The sequence below is a fragment of the Eublepharis macularius genome, chromosome 10 (genome assembly GCF_028583425.1).
Source record: "Eublepharis macularius isolate TG4126 chromosome 10, MPM_Emac_v1.0, whole genome shotgun sequence".
NCBI classification, from domain to species: Eukaryota; Metazoa; Chordata; class Lepidosauria; order Squamata; family Eublepharidae; genus Eublepharis; species Eublepharis macularius.
Genome location: NC_072799.1, coordinates 88,268,597 through 88,289,370, shown reverse-complemented (window position 1 = coordinate 88,289,370; position 20,774 = coordinate 88,268,597). Strand labels below are relative to the sequence as shown.

Genomic DNA, 20,774 nt, shown 5'->3' with positions numbered 1-20,774 from the left:
CATTGACCTCCTCTTACTACCTTCGTTGAATAGAGCTAATTGATATAATTTACTGCAGTGACTTCGAATTAACCGCAGTGACCTCGAAGTCAGGGCTAAACCAGTTCCGTGGGGCTTCCTCTCTCTCGCTTAGTCCAATCAGCGGAGAATCGCTCCCCTGCCCGGATCCCTTTGGGAGAAGTTTTGCTATAGCACAAAGGCACAACATCGGGGTACATTTACAATGCAATCCTAACCAGAGTTCCTCCAGGCTAAGCTCGTTGATTTCAAAGGGCTTAGACTGGAGTAACTTTACTGAGGATGGCGCAGTTAGCGTCAGGAAGAACCGCAGTTTTCCAGTCCTGCAAGTTATGGAGAGGGAGGTGGTAATATCTGCTGTTCTTTCGGAAGGCTTCTGGCTCTCTTTATCTGCCTTAATAAAAGGGGGCCAATTTCGTTACACTCCCATTTGTTACACTGTTTTGAACTAAAAGCAGACAAAGCTCTGGCCCGTCACCTCGAGCAGAAGGCAGGGAATCAAAGGAGCCCCCCCCCTCCCTAAAAGGACTAATTTTCCCCTTGAATTATGAAAGCAGCGGCGAGGTAACAGCCCGCGCTCTGTACCCAACTGCTTAATACCTCCTAAATCTTTCCACGTGGCTCGACTAGCCGTGGCAATTAGAGCTCATTATAGGCTCATAAGAGCTCTCATTTCGGGGATTAGTTAATAGGCAATGAAATTTTATCGGACAGCCTGATGGAAAAAGCAAAAGGTAAGGAGGGCGGTGTACTGCGGGCGCGCGCCTGCCGTCACTCCGCCGGCCCGGCCGGCTGGCATCGCTCCTGCGTCTCCGCCGCAGCGCCGCGCTTTGCTTTGCTTTGTTAGCCCGATTAGGGGTTCAGGTGCTGATCTCGGGCCTCCTCGCCTCTCGAGAGAGAGGCCGAGGCCGGAACGCCCCAGCCAGGCGGCGCGATCCCCTTTGAACTCGTTTGCTCGCACGGAAAGCCCCGCAACTGCCAACTTTTCCAGACGCCTCAAGGAGGGCTGCCAACTATTCTGGCTAGAAGGGCTCCTGTGCAGCCTAGCCGGAAGGAAAAGCCCGGCCTCCCTTTGAAATGCAGGGCCCAGATGCAGGAGGGGCGGGGACTCTTTCTAACTGCATTCAACGGGATAGATCAAGATGGGAAGCCGTGTTACTGTTTGTAGCAGTGGAAAAGAGCAAGAGTCCAATGGCACCTAAGGGAAATTAGAAAGAGAGACTGCTGAATGGCAACTGATAATTAAGCTCAAGACAATGCATCCTCCTGGACTGAATCGAGACCTAGATTTCCTGGCTCATTACCAATGTTGATTTCTTCACACCCACTACCGCTCTGCATGCCCCACCCTATTCTATTACGCCTGCCTTTGTCAGTCTCTGGCTATTATCATTCGGCTTCTGCAATCACTCTCCAAGATATAAGGACAGATGGACTCACATTCTAGCTGTATCTGAAGAAGTGAGCTGTGAGTCAGGAAAGCTCAACTCCTCCCACAAATGTTGTTAGTCTTATAGGTGCTACTGGACTCTTACCCTTTTCTACTGCATTCAATGGGACAGTTTCAAGGCAAAGGACGACCTTGGGGATATTCCAGCCTTCTGTAGGGCCCGGGATTGCCGTCTGACTCTGAGATGATCAAGTACAAGAATTCATAAGGAGGAAACTGGTTGCCCAGTACGGGGCTCAATAATCGGGCGCTGAGTAATAATAATAACTGCGCTTATATACCGCTCTTCTAGAAAGATTAGTGCCCCACTCAGGGGGGTGAACAAGCTGGGCTGGGAAGAGTGGCTGACCCAAGGCCACCCGCTGAGCTCAGGGCGGTAGTGGGCTGCGAATCAGCACTCTGCTGGTTGGATTCCCACTACCGCCCTGAGCTCAGCGGGTGGCCTTGGGTCAGCCACTCTTCCCAGCCCAGCTCCCCAGATGTATAGGGGGAATAATAACTCTGGCTTGTTCACCCCTCTGAGTGGGACACTAATCTTTCTAGAAGAGCGGTATATAAGCGCAGTTGTTGTTATTACTCAGCGCCCGATTATTGAGCCCCGTAGTGGGCAACCGGTTTCCTCCTTATGAATTCTTGTACTTGATCATCTCAGAGTCAGCCCAAATACTTAACTATTGTGCTGGGCTATCACATGGAAACGGAATGAAACTACTAAGCTTATACTGAGAGATACTCTTGGTCTGTTGAAGCCACTCTCGTCTACTCTGAGAGGTAGCAGCTCTCCAGGGTCTGGGACTTTGAAATCACTGCGGATCTGTTAGCGCTGCAGGGGTGTGGATCCAAATTCTGCGCAGGGACAACGACTTCACCGACTGCTCAAAACTGGGGGTGCCGGGTATTGAAACGGGGGCCTTCTGCCGGAAGATATTCTTCCACTGACACCCCCCCCCTCCCAGCACTTCCCTGTAGAAGTTCCAGGTAGCGACGGTGATGCGAAGAAAACTCGCCCTGTCCACGTAATGGACAGGGCGCTTCATGAACCCTAACCCAAATGGCACCAAGCAAGGCGCCGGCTGGAGACCTCTGAAGCCGAAGCGACTGTCGAGCACAGGGCACTTTTAACACACAACCCAGCATTTGATTTACTAAAGTAACTCGACGAAGGCAAATAGGAAAGAGTCCAGTAGTACTTTTAAGACTAACCAACTTTATTGTAGCATAAGCGTTCGAGAACCACAGCTCTCTTCGTCAGATGCAACTTAATTGTAGCATCACAGCTCTCAAAAGCTTATGCTACAATAAAGTTGGTTAGTCTTAAAAGTGCTCCTGGACTCTACTATTTTGCAACTACAGACTATCACGGTTAACTCCTCTGGATCGATAAAAGCAATAACTTCAAACTATCATGAGATTGTTTCAGGGTGTCCCAGAATCCCCAGCCCCCAGAACTGCCGGCGGCGGGCCTGCGATGCTTTTCGAGTTTGGTACGGATGCTCAGCTCATCACTGGACGATCCACTGAGGCAGAGGGCTGGCGAGGCTTTGGTCCGGGACCTGCGCGGTCTGCTGTCGATGGATCCCTATCCAATGGCTGGCTCCCTTCAGCCCTTTGGGGTTAACTAAACTGTGGGGTGAAATTGTGACAGGAGGGGCATCTGCACCTCACTACAGATAGAGGGGAGGATGGCTTGGGGTCGGATCAGACAGCTTTTCCTCACAGGGAGACATGGCCTCTTGGGCTCGGCTGTAGGGATCCAGAAAGCCAGAGACCGGGTGTGTGTCGCGCACAGGTTTCTTTCCCATTGTCCCCTGTGTCTATACTCTCTCTGTTCCCCTTTTGTCCCTCTGATGAAAGAGCCTCTTGCCAACCCTCCCGCGTTTTTGCTTGGAAGGGAGGCCCAGCCCCGGCTTGGCTGGGTCACACACGCAAGTGTAGATTTCTCAGCTTAACCACTGTATGCTTATTGGCTGGCGGCGAGCGCATAAGCGGTCTGCGCTGCAACGAATTACGCTCGAGGTGGTTAATCGCAGTTCTGTTTGCGGAGCCCCGTGCAGGCGAGCAAATCGTGGGCAGAGGCTGCAGCCAAGCGTGCCTGTGTGAACAAGCTTCCCCTCCGAGGAAAGAGGGGCCTGATGAGGGAAGGGATGTTGCCGGCGTGGCAGAACTTCCGCCACTGATCGGGATTCTCTCTTCTGAAAGACTCCCTTCTCTCCCTTTGAGGCCTGGCTTTTTGGATCCATGCGCCTCTTTAGGTGCTTTTAAACCCCACTGGATCGTGGCAGTCACATTTGGTCCAGCTGAAATGCCCACTTTCTCGTCTCCTGTGTCCCCAGGGCAGTGAGGTTACTTAGGAGGGAGGTATTAATTCGTGTGTGTGTGTGTGTGTGATGTGCCGTCAAATCGCCTCCGACCTACGCCGATCCTATGAATGAAAGACCTCCCAAACGTCCAATCATTAACAGACTTGCCCAGACCCCGCAAACTGGCGGACGTGGCTTCTTTTATTGAGTCCGGCCATCTCCTTTTGGGTCTTCCTCTTTTCCGCCTGCCTTCCACTTTTCCCAGCATTATGGACTTTTCCAGGGACTCTTGTCTTCTCATGATGTGACCAAAGTACGATAGCCTCAGTCTTGACATTTTAGCTTCTGGGGAGAATTCAGGCTTGATTTGCTCTAGTACCCCACTTATTGGCCTTTTTGGCCGTCCAGGGTATCCACAAAACTCTCCTCCAGCACCACATTTCAAACGAATCAATTTTCTCCCTGCCAGCTTCCTTCACCGTCCAGCTTTCATATCCGTGCATAGTAATTCCTATATAGGTTCCTGAAAAGCCGCTAGGTCCGGTCCTAAAAACCAGCTGACGACCCTGCGCTGGGTGTAAACGCCACCGACCTTGCGGGGACTTCTTTTGCCTAAAGAGCAAAGCCTCGGACTTGACCCTCCTTCTCTGGGCGCCGAGGCTCGCTCGCTCGCGCTCTCCCTCTCTCTCTCTCCCTCCCTCTCCTGGTTTCCCGAGCGGAGAGGAGGGCCCTCTTTCCCCCCGGGGCCTCTCCAGAGCTACCCGCAGGAAGGGCTTGGCCAGAGCTGACCTGGCTGCTTCTCTGGGCTGCCTAATTGTTGTCACAAGACGGTGGATTAGCGCATTTCTGGAATAGCTGCCTGTTTACCCTCTCCGGAGACCCCGCCGTCCAGTAAACACTTTCTAATTGAATCCTAATGGCGTTGGAATAGCTCCTCGCCGGCCTCAGCTGCAATTCATAAAACTTTAATTGCCGCCCATAAATCCTGTGGCCGAGAGCCTTCCGACGACCCAGCCAGCCATCCCGGGCTTGCAGAAAGACACGGGGGGGGGGGGGAGAGACGGGAGCGCCTTGTGCCTACTCACCTGGAGGCTCGGGGCACAGCCCGAGGGGCTTTTCTGGGCACTGCCCTGGCATCTCTCTCCCCCCCCCCCCCGCCCCAGGCTTTGGTAAAGCTCGGCAAGGCAACTTTTATCTCCTTTTACAATACAAATAATGTCATCTGAAGTCCCACGCGGAAATGGCAGGTTCCGTTCCACTGGGGAGACCGCAAAGGCGGTGGGGCTCCGAGAAGGGGGGGGGGGCTGCAGGGGCAGACGTTCCGGTTTCTTGTACAGGTCTGTTCACGTCTCTGAAGCCCTTCCGTTGCTACTGTAGGAATACAAATGTCACTGTCAGAACACTTCGAAGCCCACGTGGTTCTGTTTGAAGCCCACACTGAGCATTTTCTTTCTTTCTTTGGAACATTTCTATGCCGCCTCTTTAGAGTCCCGCTGGAGGCGGCTTACAATTAAAAATCATCATATTAAAACACAGGCAGCGTCAAAACTATCCTTAAAAGAGAAGCAACCCCTTGAAAAGCTGATAAGATAAAACCCGAATTAAAAGCCTGGGTTAAAAGGCTTAGCCTGGGGCCTCAAAGAAAGTAAAGTAGGTGCTTCGAGAGCGAGGGCATTCCAAAGGCCAGGTGCCACCACAGAAAAGGCCTTGTCTTATGTCAGCCCTAGAATTGCTTATGTTCTGTTTCAGCATTTCTTCAACTCTGTATTGGATTCTTGCTAATGCTATGTCTCTGTAAACTTGGATTTATTTATCCTTTGGCATTGTTTATGGAAATGCCCTTGATACTGACTGTGCTAATCTCACACTGTGTGATCTGCCTTGAGTCTCGGGGAGAAAGGCGGACCATAAATAACATCTCTACCCACATCCCCTTTGGGGTGCACAGAGAGCAGGGCTTAAGGCAGATCTCAATTGAGGGGCTGGATGGTAGGGGAGAAGAAGGTCCTTTAGTTACCCAGGACCCGAGCCATTTAGGCCTTAAAGGTAAGAGCCAGCACTTCGAATTGTGCCGGGACAGGGAATTCAGAACAGGGAAAGGTGATACGACCCCTGTAACCATCCTCTGGCACTAGCCTGGCCAACTGAAGTTTTTGAACCCTTTCTCCCGTCTGCAGACCCTTTAAAAGAGTTTCAGTCGGAATTTTAATCCGTGTGAAGTCAACAAGGTATTATCTGTTAAGAATGTGGGAGGCGTTTGTGCAGCCTAGCGGAGAGAGATGTTCTTTTACGCTGTTTATTTTATTCACTTCTTTCACACCTGGCCCAAAGCGGCATACATTGTTCTCCTCTTATCTTCACAGCAACCCTGTGAGGCAGGTTAGACTGAGAGAGAGTGACTGGTCGAAGGTCACTCACTGAGCTTCCACGGCGCAGCAGAGATTCGAACTCGATTTCCCCAGACCCACTCTAACCACTCCACTCCACAGCCTACAGCGCCCGGATTTCCGTCCCGTCTTAGTTTAAGCGGTTTGCAGGTCCTTCTGAAAAACCTTCCAGTTTAAACAGTGGAAGAGACCCGTTGTTCCAACACCTGGGGGAGTGTCGCTGGTTTCTTCTTTTTGTCCCCATATCCTTTATAACAAGATACGATTCTGCAGCCGGATGCTGCGTGTGTTTACTTGGGAGTAACCCCCGCTAAATTCAATAGGATGCACTGCTGAGCAACTGCGCGCCGGATCGTGGCCGTTCCTCTCCTTTAGTTCTCGGTTAATTCATGTTTTGTGCGCTCAAGGCGAGTTGCCGCTGCCCAAGCCAAGTGGAACCGGGCCTGCGCCCCGATGCGAACAAGGACACAGCCAATCTTCCCCCCATTAACGCTACACGCCGCTTCTTAAACTCCCATGAAACAGGTCATTGGAAAATCGCGTAATATGCTGCGAAATATCTTGACTCGCTCCTAATGCGATGTGAAGCGCTCGAGCTTCACTGCCTGCGCCTTTTAGTCAATTACCCTTGGTCAGCTCGCCCGGGCAAACTCTGCGGAGATCAAAGCACCCTTCCGCCCGTCGATTTCTCTTTTCATTAATTTTTTGGGTGGGGGGCTGCAATGATCTCGAGAGAGTTCGAATTGAAAGTCTTCAGTTTGTGCCCAGAACCGTCCAAAGGAGTTTAGGGCTTTTGTCGGTTTAACAAGACGCCCCCCCCCCCTCAAAAAGAATAAAGGAGAGCTCCCCTGAAACTAACACTGCAAAGAAGCACAAATAATTTTTACATCCACATCCTAAATGCGCCTACTTGGAAATGGAGAGTCAGTCCAACTGAACTCAATGAGTAGATTTGGGACTGCGGGGCAGCTTACTTTCTGGAGGGCTTTTCCAAAGAAATATGCTTGAACTCAACAACCGCCCTTTGGACTGAATGCCCCGCGACTGATTTCTAAGGGACTTTTAAGCAAGTGAGCGGAGGGATTAGAATAAAGGGAGAAAGTCTTCAGTGGGATACAACTGGCCCTGAACGACGCTCGCCTAAAATAGGAAGAAGAATGTTTCTGAGGTTTAGAGGTAAACAAAGGGGCTAAAGACGAATCCTTCTCACACTCCCATCAATAGCACTTCCCCGATTCACCAGAGCTCTTAAGCACACATGCAAACTGGTCCTATTAACGCGGAAGGAAATGCCTCTGCAGTTCCATGAGACTCACTGACAGGTTGGTGAGTATCGGCCAGCAGCATTACCCAGAAATTAATTGCAATGAAGTTTGCGGGGTTCAAAGATTCGGGGTCGAAGACACGCATTGCTAGTTCCTTGGCTTAGAAGGAAATTTTGCTGCTATTAATGGAAGCGCCGGAAAGCATTGAGAAGGGCTCGGCCAGAACCTTTTCATTCCAAAACAAGGGTTAAGAATGCTAGAAGGAGCTTTAGACTGGGGCAGAGAAGAGTTCTGTATAACGGTAGGACGGCAGCGTTTGGAACATTCGCCGAGCGCTGTCAAAGGCAGTCGCCGCAGGTGCACCGTAGCTTTGCCGTGGGGACTTCCACGCTGTCCAGCTCTTGGACTGAACAGGCGAGCTGGAAGAAGCGGGTGTTTATTTGGGAGCAAGTTCACGGAGCTCAAGATGGTATAGTTGAGTTCCAAGGAGGCGGCGAACCCTTAATAACACCCACGGAGTAGTAAAAAAGAGCACCTATAAGACTAACACAATTTGTGAGTCACAGCTCACTTCTTCAGGTACCACTTCTTTATCTGTGACTCAGGAAAGCTCATCCCGTACCATAAATTGTGTTAGTCTTATAGGTGCAACTGGACTCTTGCTCTGCTCTACTGCTTCAGGCAGACTAACCCGGCTACGCCTCTCGATCTACCTACGGAGTGTCTTCGACTCCTGTATGCTCCGGAGGCCTCTCCCACTAAGAGCAATGGGACGTATTTCCCGATTAAATGCTCCCAGGACGGGAGTGATAGAAAAAACCACCCAAGGAATGGCATTGGGGGTCTGAGGCTTTTTTGCAGCCCATCGTCTGGGCGATCCGAAGCCTCCCTCGGAGAGCTACCTGAGCGGCGCCGCGCGGCTCTGGTCCCGGTCTTGCCTGGGCTGGAGGCGGCCTCACCTGCAGCCTCCCGCTAGAACCGGAGCCGAGCAGGGAGCAGGGCAGGCGAGGGCGGGCCATGGCAAGCGGCGCCCCCCCCCCCCGGCTCTCCTCCGCGAGGGGGTTCGTTGGGTGCCCGCGGCAAAGCGAGGCGCAGCCGAGGAAGGCCCGCGCGGGGCTCGGGGAGGAAGGGGCGCCTCCGCCCCCGCGCGCCCGCGCCCGCGCCCGCCCCCGCCGCTTGGCTCCCGCAAGGGCGCTGGAGCCGCCCGTCGAGGCCGCGTCACGTGTGGCGGCGCAGGGGCTATAAATCCCGGCCGCCGGCAGGCGGAGGCCGATCCGGGCAGGGGGACGCCAGCCCCGCCAGCCCCGCCGCGCAGCCCCGACGGAGCGCCCGCCCGGCCATGTCGCGCTCCTTCTACGTGGACTCGCTGATCGTGAAGGAGCCGGCGGCGCGCCCCGCGCCCCCCGCGGCCGAGCCGACCCCCGCGGCCGGGCCGGAGCTGCTGCTGCCGCTGGGCGTGCCGGCGCCGCTGGTCATGTCGGTGGCCGGGCCGGCCTGCCCGGCGCGCAAGAGCGGCGCCCTGTGCGTGTGCCCGCTGTGCGTGGCCTCGCACCTGCACGCCTCGGCCCGGGCCGGCGCGGCGGGCGGGGCCGCCCTGGGGCCCCCGCTGCTCAAGGGCCACTTCGCGCCCCTCGGGCCGCCCCCCGCCGCCGCCGAGGGCCACTTCTGCCCGCGCGGCAGCCACGCGCCGCCCCCGCCCGCCCCGGCGCACCAGCACCAGCACCAGCACCAGCACCAGCACCAGCACCAGCACCAGCAGCAGCCCGGCGCCGCAGCGCACGCTCTGGGCCACCCGCCTTTCTGCGCGGCCGCCGCCTACAGCATGAGCGACCCCCGGCGCTTCCACTGCCTCGGCATGGGTAGGACCCGCGGGCGAAGCCGGGGGCGGGGGTTGGGGGGCGGGGCAACCCGGGGAGGGGGACAGGTGAGTCGGCGCAGGTAGAGCCCGGGGGAGCCCGTCCAGCCGCAGGCCTCGACCCAGTGGCGTGGCCAGGTGCGGAGCCCCCTAGGGTCGCCTCCCCGGGGTGTCAAGAGGGAAGGGGCGCAGCCTCCCCTTCGATTTTTCGGGGTTACTCCTGGCAAGTCAGCTCAGCTCCCTTGCCCCCTATCCGGATCTGATGGCAATCCCAAAGAATGGGGTTGCGCAGCTCCCCCCCCCCCAGTAGCCCCATTGGCTCCCATGGGCTGTTCCCCGCCAGCCTTCAAAGGCCTCCCCGCGCCACTGCTCCCTCCTGCTCCGAGAGCAGCCGAAGCCTTCCGCGTGCCGAAATAACCCCAATGACTTCCCCGGGATCCCGCCAGCGGCAGCGAGTTAACGCTCCGGCTCGCCTGGGCCCATCGGTTTCTGAGACTTGGCTTCGCCGCGCCCACTCCAAAGGGCGGCAAAGCCGGGCGCTCAGCTCCCTTCCTGGCGGGCTTTCACTCGAGGCTTCCCACGGCAGCAGTTTGGGGGCAGGTGCGATGGCACGGCATCCCGAGTTCGCGGCGAGACGGAGAAGCTAATGGGAAAGCTGACGGGAGTGGGCGGTGGGGCTAGCTTTCCCTGGATTTGGCAGGCGTGGGTTTATCCCACAGACAGTTTGAGGGGGTGTCCTTAACTCCGTTTGGGACGGCGGCCACCAATAGGTGAGGCTGCTGCCCTGTCGTCGCACCCTGGAAGCAGGAGCAGAGGCAACAATTACTCTGCATCGCAGGGGCAACTTAAGCGCCACTCCTCGTTTTCCCAGGGGAAGCTTTGGTGAATTAGAGCTCCCTTCATCGCATGCACGGAGCGCAAAGGTGGTTGGCATCGCTTCAGAGCACTGAGCAAGGTGGAGAGGAAGCAAAGCCGCAAAGGGGCAAAGGAAGCCAAGGGGCAGAAATGGCCCTCTGGCCGGCTCTTGCCTGCACCAGCTGGACCAGAATCCAGGGCCGGGAGGGCTCCCTTGCGCCTGAAAAGGTGGCACTCTTTAATCCAGATTAGAATTCAGATTCTTCGAAGTAACCTGAGGATTATAGAGGGCACAACTCTCAAAACGCTTTCCTGGGAGGTCCGCTGAATACACTTAAGCAGGTTCGCTTAGAATTGTCTCTAAATCTGTCTTTCAGCGAGAGCCTGGCATCTTCAGAATAGTAAAGAGTCCGGTAGCAGCTTTCAGACTAACCAACTTTATTGTAGCATAAGCTTTCGAGAACCACAGCTCTCTTTGTCAGATACTCAAAAGCTTATGTTACAGATGAATCTGACGAAGAGAGCTGTGGTTCTCGAAAGCTTATGCTACAATAAAGTTGGTTAGTCTTAAAAGTGCTACTGGACTCTTTACTATTTTGTATCTACAGACTAACACGGCTAACTCCTCTAGATCTATGACATCTTCAGGTAACCCACTTATCTGAAATGTGGGCTCCTAGAATCTGCCTCGGAGTAAACCTGAGATCCGGAGTAAGTGGGCGTAAGCTCGATCACTGAGTAGTTCGCGGGCGGTATTTCGAGCTGCAGCCAGGGGTTCGAGGGGACTGCCAGGCGCTTATTCCGTGTTTGCGGATCTCATTCAGTGTCTGATGTCGGAGGTCGCTCTACATTAGGGGTTGCCTCATTCCAATCCGCATAGATGCTCCGGGACAATGCAGGCACAGGAGGCGATCCTCAACAGCTCTACCCGGAATTAAGTCCCATTTTATCCATTGGGGATTACTCCCAGGAAAGTACGCAACCGTAGTCGGATATCTCGAAATCAGCTAGTTCAGACTGAGAGCTGGTGTGCCTCAACCAGAGCGCCAGAATTTAAAAGTCCGCTTGCACCTTCGGTCCTGAACTGACCGAGGCGTAGTGAGAGATCGTCTCATCTATACTCCATCTGAGACCTGCTGTGTAAAAAGAGTCCTCCTAGTTGCCCGCCGCTGCCTTTCTCCCGGAGGAAGGAATCGTGTAGATGTGTAAATAGCATCAGGTCTCCTCTTCAGAGCACTGAGACATCCCTCTTCAGAGGGTTTGTTAATTCATCTTCGCCTCCCTGAAGGCTCTGTCAATTTCACCTCCCCTTCCCCAGGAGAAGATGAAATTAACAAAGCCTCTGAGCTAGCGATCTCCGCAGGCTCTGTCTTTTAAAACTACCCTGCCCTGCGTCCTCGTGTAAGATGTCTCGTGTACAGAGAGGCAGCTTTGTGAGTTCGTGCTTATGACTAATTTACTTCAGGTATAGTCCGCCTTTCACGCTGAGATTCAAGGCAGAGGCGACTGCAAGGAGCTAGACCAAGTAAGGCTGGACATGGCAGAATGTTCGGAGAAGTTCGAATCTGAAAGCAGGGCTGCCCAGGATGAATGCCAGGGCGGGGGGATGTCACTGGCAAAGATTCCCAAAGAAGGAGTTCCCTGGAACAGAAGCTGAATTTAACAAGAAGCGCTTCCACTTTTAGGGAAATGAGATGGGATTGGAGCCCGCAAGGTGTGGCTCCAGGTTACTTCTTTGGGAAATAGAGCTCCGAATGAAACTGACCAGCATCAATGGGCCATAGACCAGGATGGGTAGCCGTGTTAGTCTGTAGCAGTAGAAAAGAACCAGAGTCCAGTAGCACCTATAAAACTAACAACATTTGTGGTAGGGTATAAGCTTTCACGAGTCACAGATCACATCTTCAGATACTGAAGACTAATAAAATTGCTGGTAGCTTTCGTGAGTGTCCTTCGGTATCTGAAGATGTGACTCAGGAAAGCTCATACCCTACCACCAATTTTGTCAGTCTTATCGGTATCAACGGGCCAACTGAGGAAGAGAAAGCCTTGGCGTTTCGAAAAGACCTTCACCTGTCTCAAAGAGGTCTCCTCGAAACCGGAGAATAGCTTTACTGTTGCCTGCCGCGTATCTTTTGGGGCCCGAACTGTCCCTTGCGCCCCACTGGCGCTTCCTTCCAGCCTTGACAGCGAGTTTTTCAGGCAGTGCTCAGAACAGATCCCCCGGGCCGAGTTTCGCGGGTCTCACCGGTGCTGCTTCTCCCCTGCAGGAGGTTCGGACAGCAGCCAGCTGGCCAACGGCAAGCGGATGCGCACGGCCTTCACCAGCACGCAGCTGCTGGAGCTGGAGCGGGAGTTCTCCGCCAACATGTACCTGTCTCGCCTGCGCAGGATCGAGATCGCCACGTACCTCAACCTGTCCGAGAAGCAGGTGAAGATCTGGTTCCAAAACCGGCGGGTGAAGCACAAGAAAGAAGGCAAAGGCGCCCAGAGGAACACGCATGGCGGCTGCAGCTGCGCCTCCAACCCGGGCCGTTACCCGCGGTCGGAAGACGAAGAGTCCCTCTCCCCGGCCTCGGCCAGCGAGGACAAAGAGATCTCTCCCTTGTGAAAAGGCCCCTCTCGGACCTCGGTGGCGTTTCGGCCCGGCAGGACCCGCCTGGAGCCTGGGGGAGCGCCTGCAAAGAGGAGGGGGCGCCCTTCTCGACGCCCCGTGGAGGAAGCTTCGATAAAAGGGTTTGGCTGCAACAAGACAGTTGCCGCTCCTGCCACCCCCCACCCGGAGCGAACAGACTCTCTGGGCCTTTTCTGCAAGGGGAGCAGGGGGGGCATCTCTTTCCCCTCCCCCCCTCTCAGGCTCGGGATGGGGGTCTCTCACTTCGCCCAGGGTCGGGTGGGCGGTTCAGAAAATGAAATGTGAAAAGCATTGCCTGAGACGCTCTTTCTTTTGTACAGATATTCCAAATTAGAGTAGTCTGGGTGCTCTGGTTTGTGTGTGAATAGTTTTATATCAAATTTATATTTATATTTATTTAAATAAAGGAGGTCAGACAAGAACTGAAGAAGTCTTTTGGTTTTTCAGAGGACCACTGAAGGGAAAGCTTCTGCAAAATAAAAAGGCTTTGGTTGGTGACAAGGATAGTTTAGACTCAGTTTCTTTGAATAACTGAGAGCCATTTAGCATCATAAACCAGATGAAAATGGTTACATTTTTGCTTTATATCATACATCTCAGCATGCTGGATGGAGGAGACTACAGGGAAAACACCCCAAAGTGTTGGCACAGCATATCTCATCAGGAGTGCCTCGCAACTAAAGCATAAGTGATCTGTGTTAAGCAATCCAGAATATGCACTGTGCGGTGCATTGGTGCTCCTTTGGAGACTAGCCTGCAGTTCACTGGGAGAATACAGGCACTTGGGTCTGTTCCTTCATGATGTTCCATGCAAAGAATGCATCGTGAGAAGCAGAGTGCATTTCCCAGCATGCTTCAGATTGGGTTGCCAGTCCTGTTGAAACGGACTGATTTCAGGTGTTCGCCATCAATGAGGCCTTGCTGGCCAGCCAGTCCCCATTGCATCTCCACAGAGAACCATCAGCTGCCTCTGGAAACTCGCAAGCAGGGCTTGGAGGTGATGTCACCACTATCTTCAAACAGTCATTGGAGCTAAGGTTCAGGATCTTAGTATCTCCTACACTCTGGATAATTGTCACACACGCTTTGAAAGAAATGTAATCTGGGTCCATTTAAATAGCAGGGGAATCCTGGAAGTCAATGTAAATAGAGACCAGCACAATTCTTGATACTGTATTTTGTAAAATAATAACCGCTTTTCTAGACAGATTAATTCCCCATGCAGAGTGGTGAACAAGTCACTGTTATTATTATCCCCATAATACAGCTGGGGTTGAGGGGAGCAGCTTATCCAAGGACATCTACGGAGCTCATGGCAGTAGTGGGATTTCAACAAGCAGAGTGCTGATTTGCAGTTGAACCACCTAACCGCTATTCTACAACAGGTTCCAATGAGCAATTAACTGAGTTTACTTCTATAATGGTATCCCTATCTACCAATCAGCTACTGGTTATCTGGGTTTCAGGTAACTTTTGCCTGTTAGCATAAACCCATTTTACCAGGACAGTCTATACTGATACAAGGCAAGTAAATTAAAATGTTTAAGTTAGTTATGACTTGCCCTGAGAGGCCCTGAGTCAATTCCACTGACGGTACCCATGGGAATGGTGTTTCCTGTAGCATATTCTGTAAGATAGGACACAGCCATCCAATTATTCTGATGTGGCCCTTTCATATGTAGAGAGAGACGGACAGACAGACAGAGAGACAGACAGATATTGGCCTGCCCTCCACAAAGTATTTTCAAATGTAATTTGTTCTACCTCAAAATCTGTCCAAGGAAGGTCTATTCACCCTGTATAAAGATAGGGACATTCTTCAGTAGCCTCAATCATTTAGTGCAATTGTGCAACACAACTCCAGAAGAAGTGGAGGTTGACTTAAAGGTTGACATTGCAAATTTCTCAGTCAGCATATCTGAGAATCACAGTATGAACCAGTAAGAAAAAGAACCTGCGCCATGATTAACTTACTAAGAAATATGCAAAGTTTAGTATCTCTATAATAATATTTATACAACCTTTAACAAGGTGAATATCAAGTGTCTTAATTCATCATGAAACATATAACACCATAAAGTTTAAAGGCAACCAGTCCAACCAGAAAACAGGCAATCAATCTCTTCAATAAATACAAATCTAAATTGAGTTATAATGTAAACAATTTTATTAGAACATTAAAGTGCTAGCACCTGTTCATTAAAGTAACCGCGCCTCACAGTAAACAGATGAAATGTATGCAATACAATGTGACTTCCAAAGGCAAATTCAAATTGCAGTAGATTCATCAGAAGCATACAATAATAATTCATATAATTATTATAATTTATCTGACGAAGAAGCTGAGGTGCTCGAAAACTTATGCTACAATAAAGCTGGTTAGTCTTAAAGGCGCTACTGGACTCTTCACTATTTTGCTACTACAGACTAACGTGGCTAATTCCTCTGGTTCTAGAATAATTTATGGAGGTATATTTTCACAAGTATTTCCATTGCAAGATTCGTTGTCATCCATTGTAACGGCTACGGTGAGCCAGCTAAGAGCCCCCTATTTCAGAATGTCTCCTTCCTCATGGGAGTTACAAAATACTGGAGTTCAAACAATGCCTACAAAGTCGAGATGTTCTCCAGCCTTCCTGCTTGAACATGATGAATTAAGACATATTAAATATTATTATAGAGACATTAAACTTTGCATATTTCTTAGTAAGTTAATCATGGCGCAGGTTCTTTTTCTTGCTGATCGCAAATTTCACAGCTAACAGTTCCATGGAAGAAACAGGGCCTGTGGTTCTGTGGCAGAACCACAGGCCAGGTTCCACCCCGACATCCAGTACCAGTCAGAGGAGACAATATGGACTTTGATAGACCAATGGTCTGACTTAGGATAAGATGGCTTCATATGCTCATACACAGGGCTTTTTTTCTGGCGAAAGAGGTGGTGGAACTCAGTGGGTTGCCCTTGGAGAAAATGGTCACATGGCCGGTGGCCCCGCCCCCTGATCTCCAGACAGAGGGGAGTTTAGATTGCCCTCTGTGCCGCCGAGTGGCACGGAGGGCAATCTCAACTCCCCTCTGTCTGGAGATCTGGGGGCGGGGCCACCGGCCATGTGATCATTTTCAAGAGGTTCCGGAACTCCATTTCACCACATTCCAGCTGAAAAAAAGCCCTGTTCATACAGTATGATAAACTGTGTCAGTTGCAGTAGATGTGGTAAATCAGGTGCTAGAAAAGATTCCTCAGACCCCAGAGAGCCAGTGCCAAACAAAAGGCAATATTAGTCTAGATGGGCCAATTGACCGGAGCTGTTGTCTGGGAGATTGCCTTATCTACTTTTAATAAAGGGGTGATAGATAACTTTAGTTTCCACACTGTTGGCACAAGATATATGAGTAACTCAAAAGCAGTGTACTACATTAGAAATCATTGCATGCCAAGCCTAGTGCTTACAATTCTAAACACCGGTGGCAGTATGGAGACAGGCAGGATGCAAATGAATGAAAATAAAATGGTACATGATAAATCACACCAGTGGCTATTTTTCTGGGATGTCACAAATTGCACCCAAAGCTTCTTATTAACTTCTTAATAACTGCCTCCAGGGATGCTTTGAGACCAGTACTGATGTATATGTATGTTTACTTTAGCCTTATTTTTTTTAAAAAAGGTAGTAAAACCTAACACATCAAATAAAGTGTGTGTGTGTGCATTATTGTTTAGTCTTTTTATATTACAAAAGAATGTTGAGTCACACTCTAAACACTTTAGTTGATGCCACACTGATTTATATTCTGTTGGATGATTCTCAGTCTCAAAAGGGCTTGCTTCTCTAAAAAGGCACAGCTCCACCACCAGGAGGTGAAACACAGCCCCATACCAGCCCAACACCTGCTCTTTTTCTGTGTTGCATCAGATATCTAATGCTACATCGATGGTCAAAATATCCTCAGATGTATGTTTACCTTGAAGGGCACCTGTCCTGCTGATCACAGAGATTTGGTCAATTCCACTTACAGCCTACACAATTCCCCGTTTAACTGACTCAGCACTTAAGCCACTGGGCAGTGCAAAACATGACACACTTGAACACACCTGTGATGGACAGGACTAGTTTCAGCTCTACCTCTCCAAGGGAACAGCCAATGAGAGCTGGTGGAATGCTGGGGTAGTGACGGTTGAAAGTCCATTGGAAGGCCAGTTAATGCAGTTACCAAGGGGGAAGAATTTGGAAACTGCTGAGAAGCAGCAGCAGAGAAATAGCTGGCTGTTGATACCAGTTTTGTCACATTTTATCTGTTCCCTGTTTGGTTGTTTGTTTGATTGATTGATTAATTGATTGATCGATCAATCAATTGATTTATAATCCTTTCTTCCCACAAGCAGGCTCGGAGTGGATGACAACATGATAGGTATATATAATAAAAATATACAATAAAACACTAATATTGTCATATAAATATTATAAAAAAAAATTCGGGTAGTGCACAAGGCATCCCACAGCAGATCTATGCATTTTAAAACCATTCACTCCAGTATTCTATCTTGTAAATATAACAACAACAACGTTCAGTTTATATACCGCTCTTCAGGACAATTTAATGCCCACTCAGAGTAGTTTACAAAGTGTGTTATTATTATCCTCACGATAATCACCTTGTGAGGTGGATGGGGCTGAGAGAGTTCTGAGAGAGCTGTGACTCCCCCAAGCTCACCCAGCTGGCCTCAAGTGGAGGAGTGAGGAATCAAACCTGGTTCTCCAGATTAGAATCCTACTGCTCTTAACCACTACACACACACACACACACACACATGCACGCACACACACAAAACCGCTACACACAAAAACGTTATTTTTGTTTCTGGTTTAACCCTGGCTGCCTTGAAGTTGTTGGCTGAGGGAAAATAAAACACACACACAAAAGTCAAACACTCTGGTCATGGACAACAGGGCTAATTTAGCTAAATGGGTATAGACGGATTAAACTCTGGGCTCCCTTTCCCCAATAGCCCTGGGCAGTAGCTGGGTGAGGGGTAGAGAACATAGGGGAGCTGGCTGCCTGTCCTGTGGAGCCTCTGGGAAAAGGAGAGAAAGGACCTGGTGTGGATTTGGGTCAGGGCTCTGTGACTGCCCTTAACTGCCTGTGAAGCCCAACGTGTATAGGGAGATGTGTGGTGGTTGGCAGTGTGTAAGGTGGTTAACAATGCCTTATACTGAATAAGAACCTGGGTCCATCAATGTATTATCTACTCGGACTGGCAGGGGCTATCCAGGATTTCAAGTCCAGGTTTTTTACATCACCAGCTGCCTAATCCTTTCAACTGGAGATGTTGGAGGTTGAACCTGGGCCCTTCCACATGCACTGAGCCACAGCCTCCTAGTTTTCTCCTTCTACTGCCTTAGCAGTGGCTTTATTAAAACACTGCCTTCCCCCTTACATCGGGCCCTACAACTTCTAAGGCTGTGGCTCAGGGCATGCAGAAGGGCTCCGGCTCAGCCTCCAGCATCTCGGAACCAAAGCCAGCTCTTCAAATACATGAGGATGTAACATTGGAAGCTGTTCCAATCAGGGCTTTTTTTCATCTGGAACGCGGTGGAATGGAGTTCTGGAACCTCTTGAAAATGGTCACATGGCCGGTGGCCCCGTCCCCTGATCTCCAGACAGAGGGGAGTTTAGATTGCCCTCTGTGCCGCTAAACGCCCCTCTGTCTGGAGATCAGGGGGCAGGGCCACAGGCCATGTGACCATTTTCTCCGAGGGCAACCCACTGAGTTCCACCACCTCTTTTCCCAGAAAAAAGCCCTGGTTCCAATGATGTTTATTATCCCCTTCAGAGGGGAGAAACCTACACATTAGTGCTGAAATCATTCTTGGAAAAGTTTCTGCCATTGATTGATTTCAAAGTATCCTTTTTTTGATATATTGTTCTGTTGTCTGGTGCCTCCTTGTCAGTTCTTGAAATCTCCAGTATCTCAGGACACCAGTTCAGTTGACCAGGGAGCAGTTGAAGGCCAGAGGGCATTTGAAAAGGGAGATAGTTTAAAAAAAACTATTGGGGAGAGAAGGAAAATGGTTTGTTTATTTATTTATTTATTCATTCATTCATTCATTTATTTATATTCCGCCTTTCTCACTGATTCAAGCCAATGAAACTCCTTCAAATGTTCCCCACATGCCTGCTTCTTTCCCCTACATGTTCCTCTGTCCTAGAGCATTAGAAATTCTTACTGAGAAAGCCGACTTGTGTCACCAACTTGTGTGAAAAGCTTCTGCTGGAAATTAGAATAGGGAACTAGTCAACAATTAATTAGATCTGCAAAGGATGTGCGGTACAGGCTTAAGTGGACTGCCAGACTCCACTTTCTATACATCTCTTTTGAACTTTTCCATACATTCTGTACATCTCTTTTGAGGCTGGCAAATGGAAGGCTACATAGCCAGACTTGGTGTATGCTTTTCCAGTTGCTGACCTCCATTCTAAATACTAATTAAAGCACCAAGAGAGCTAAAGACCTTGCTAAGGGTCACCTGCTGCAACCCAGATGTTGTTAGGGGTGTGCACTGAGAATTTTTTTTTCAGTTTCCAATCCAGGTTTTCCAATAATTTCCATTGCGTTATTGTTTTGTTTTGCATGGGCCATTGCCCATTGTTATCATGTGTTTCAATCACATTACACATACAAGACAATTGTTGGCTGCACATTCACAGACACTTGCTGTTCTTTTCAAGGGAGGTTGGGGAAACGAGGCTCTAGGGCAGCTTGTTCTGCACTTAATGTCCCCCAAACCAGTCCTTCCTCTAAACCATCAATCCACTGAATTTTCCTCGAATACTCTACCTGGTTGGCATTGTGTTGTGGTGCCAAGCAGGAGAGCACTCCAAACAATGCAGTGTAGCAACAGTATTAAATAAAACTCCTGGTTTTACATATCCCTGTATTCTGAATCCAATAGGCAGGGAGGGGCCACAGTCCTAGGGCCCAATTGGCGGGGAGCATAGGTGTAAACTACGGGGGGCTGAGGGGCTCAATCCCCCCGGATTTGGCCAGGGGGGGCTAAGTCCACCCAGGCAACCGATGAACTACATGGGGGCTGAGGGGCTCAAGCCCCTTTGAATTTGGCCCAGGAGTCAAGCAATAACAAACTCATATGAGGGACTCAGTTATAATGGCAGATGAAGCACAGGACTGTCCACCTCTCCTATTTATCATACACTGCCTTAAAATGCCTATGGCTATGGCCAGCACTAAGTAGCTTAGGCCTTAACCCTGGCTGGCTTCACCCACTTTCAATGTAGCAACGGTCAGATTGCAAGGCCTCTGTTGGACATAATTGCAACATAATTGCTTGGCTCCAATTTACATTTAAAAAAACCCCAATGGCCCACAGACTGGAAATGCTCAGTCTACATTATAATTCCCCAAAAAGGGGATGCCAAAGAGTGCAGCAACTATCAAACTATCATGTTAATTTCCCATGCAAGCAAAGTGATGCTCAAAATTCTAAACCAAAGACCCTTACCATATATGGAAGATGTCAGACTATGGAATCCCAGTTATCCAAAGTTCGTCTCCCCCCTTCTGTAAGAAGCACAAGGTTTCTTGGTTTCAAAAGGTTTATTGGAAGATTATGTTCAGGATACAGGTGTCCACAATCCAAGGGTTTGAGACCCTTGGCTGAACGAAAGCTTTGTTGAGAATGACACATGAAATGAAAGTAACAACTTTTCAAACACCCATTCCCAGCCTCCCCCCTTAGTCCTGTCTGAGAAGGCATGGGAAGACGAGGATGTTAAGGTTGTCGGCCGGAACGGGCTGATAAGAACTCTTTGCTCCCATGGATATATGCGGCCTGGTCACCACCTGGGCCTAGAGGGAGAAAGCTAAACAGCTATGGATTATAGCAAGTTAACATGGCGTAACTCTGGCTAGAGAACTGACAATTAAACTGACACTCTGACAGAAGAAGAAATGCCAGATTTCTAGCTGGATTCAGAAAAGGAAGAGGCAC

The 20,774-nt window shown here is 50.4% G+C and overlaps 1 protein-coding gene across 1 annotated transcript; it reads left to right on the top strand.

Annotated features, from left to right (window-relative positions):
- The first annotated feature begins 8,759 nt into the window (after positions 1–8,759).
- On the top strand, positions 8,760–12,741 carry GSX2 (GS homeobox 2). Its single transcript, XM_054989533.1, has 2 exons — positions 8,760–9,279; positions 12,401–12,741. Exons 1-2 carry the CDS (start codon positions 8,760–8,762, stop codon positions 12,739–12,741), a joined length of 861 nt encoding a protein of 286 aa, XP_054845508.1.
- Positions 12,742–20,774: the final 8,033 nt, after the last annotated feature.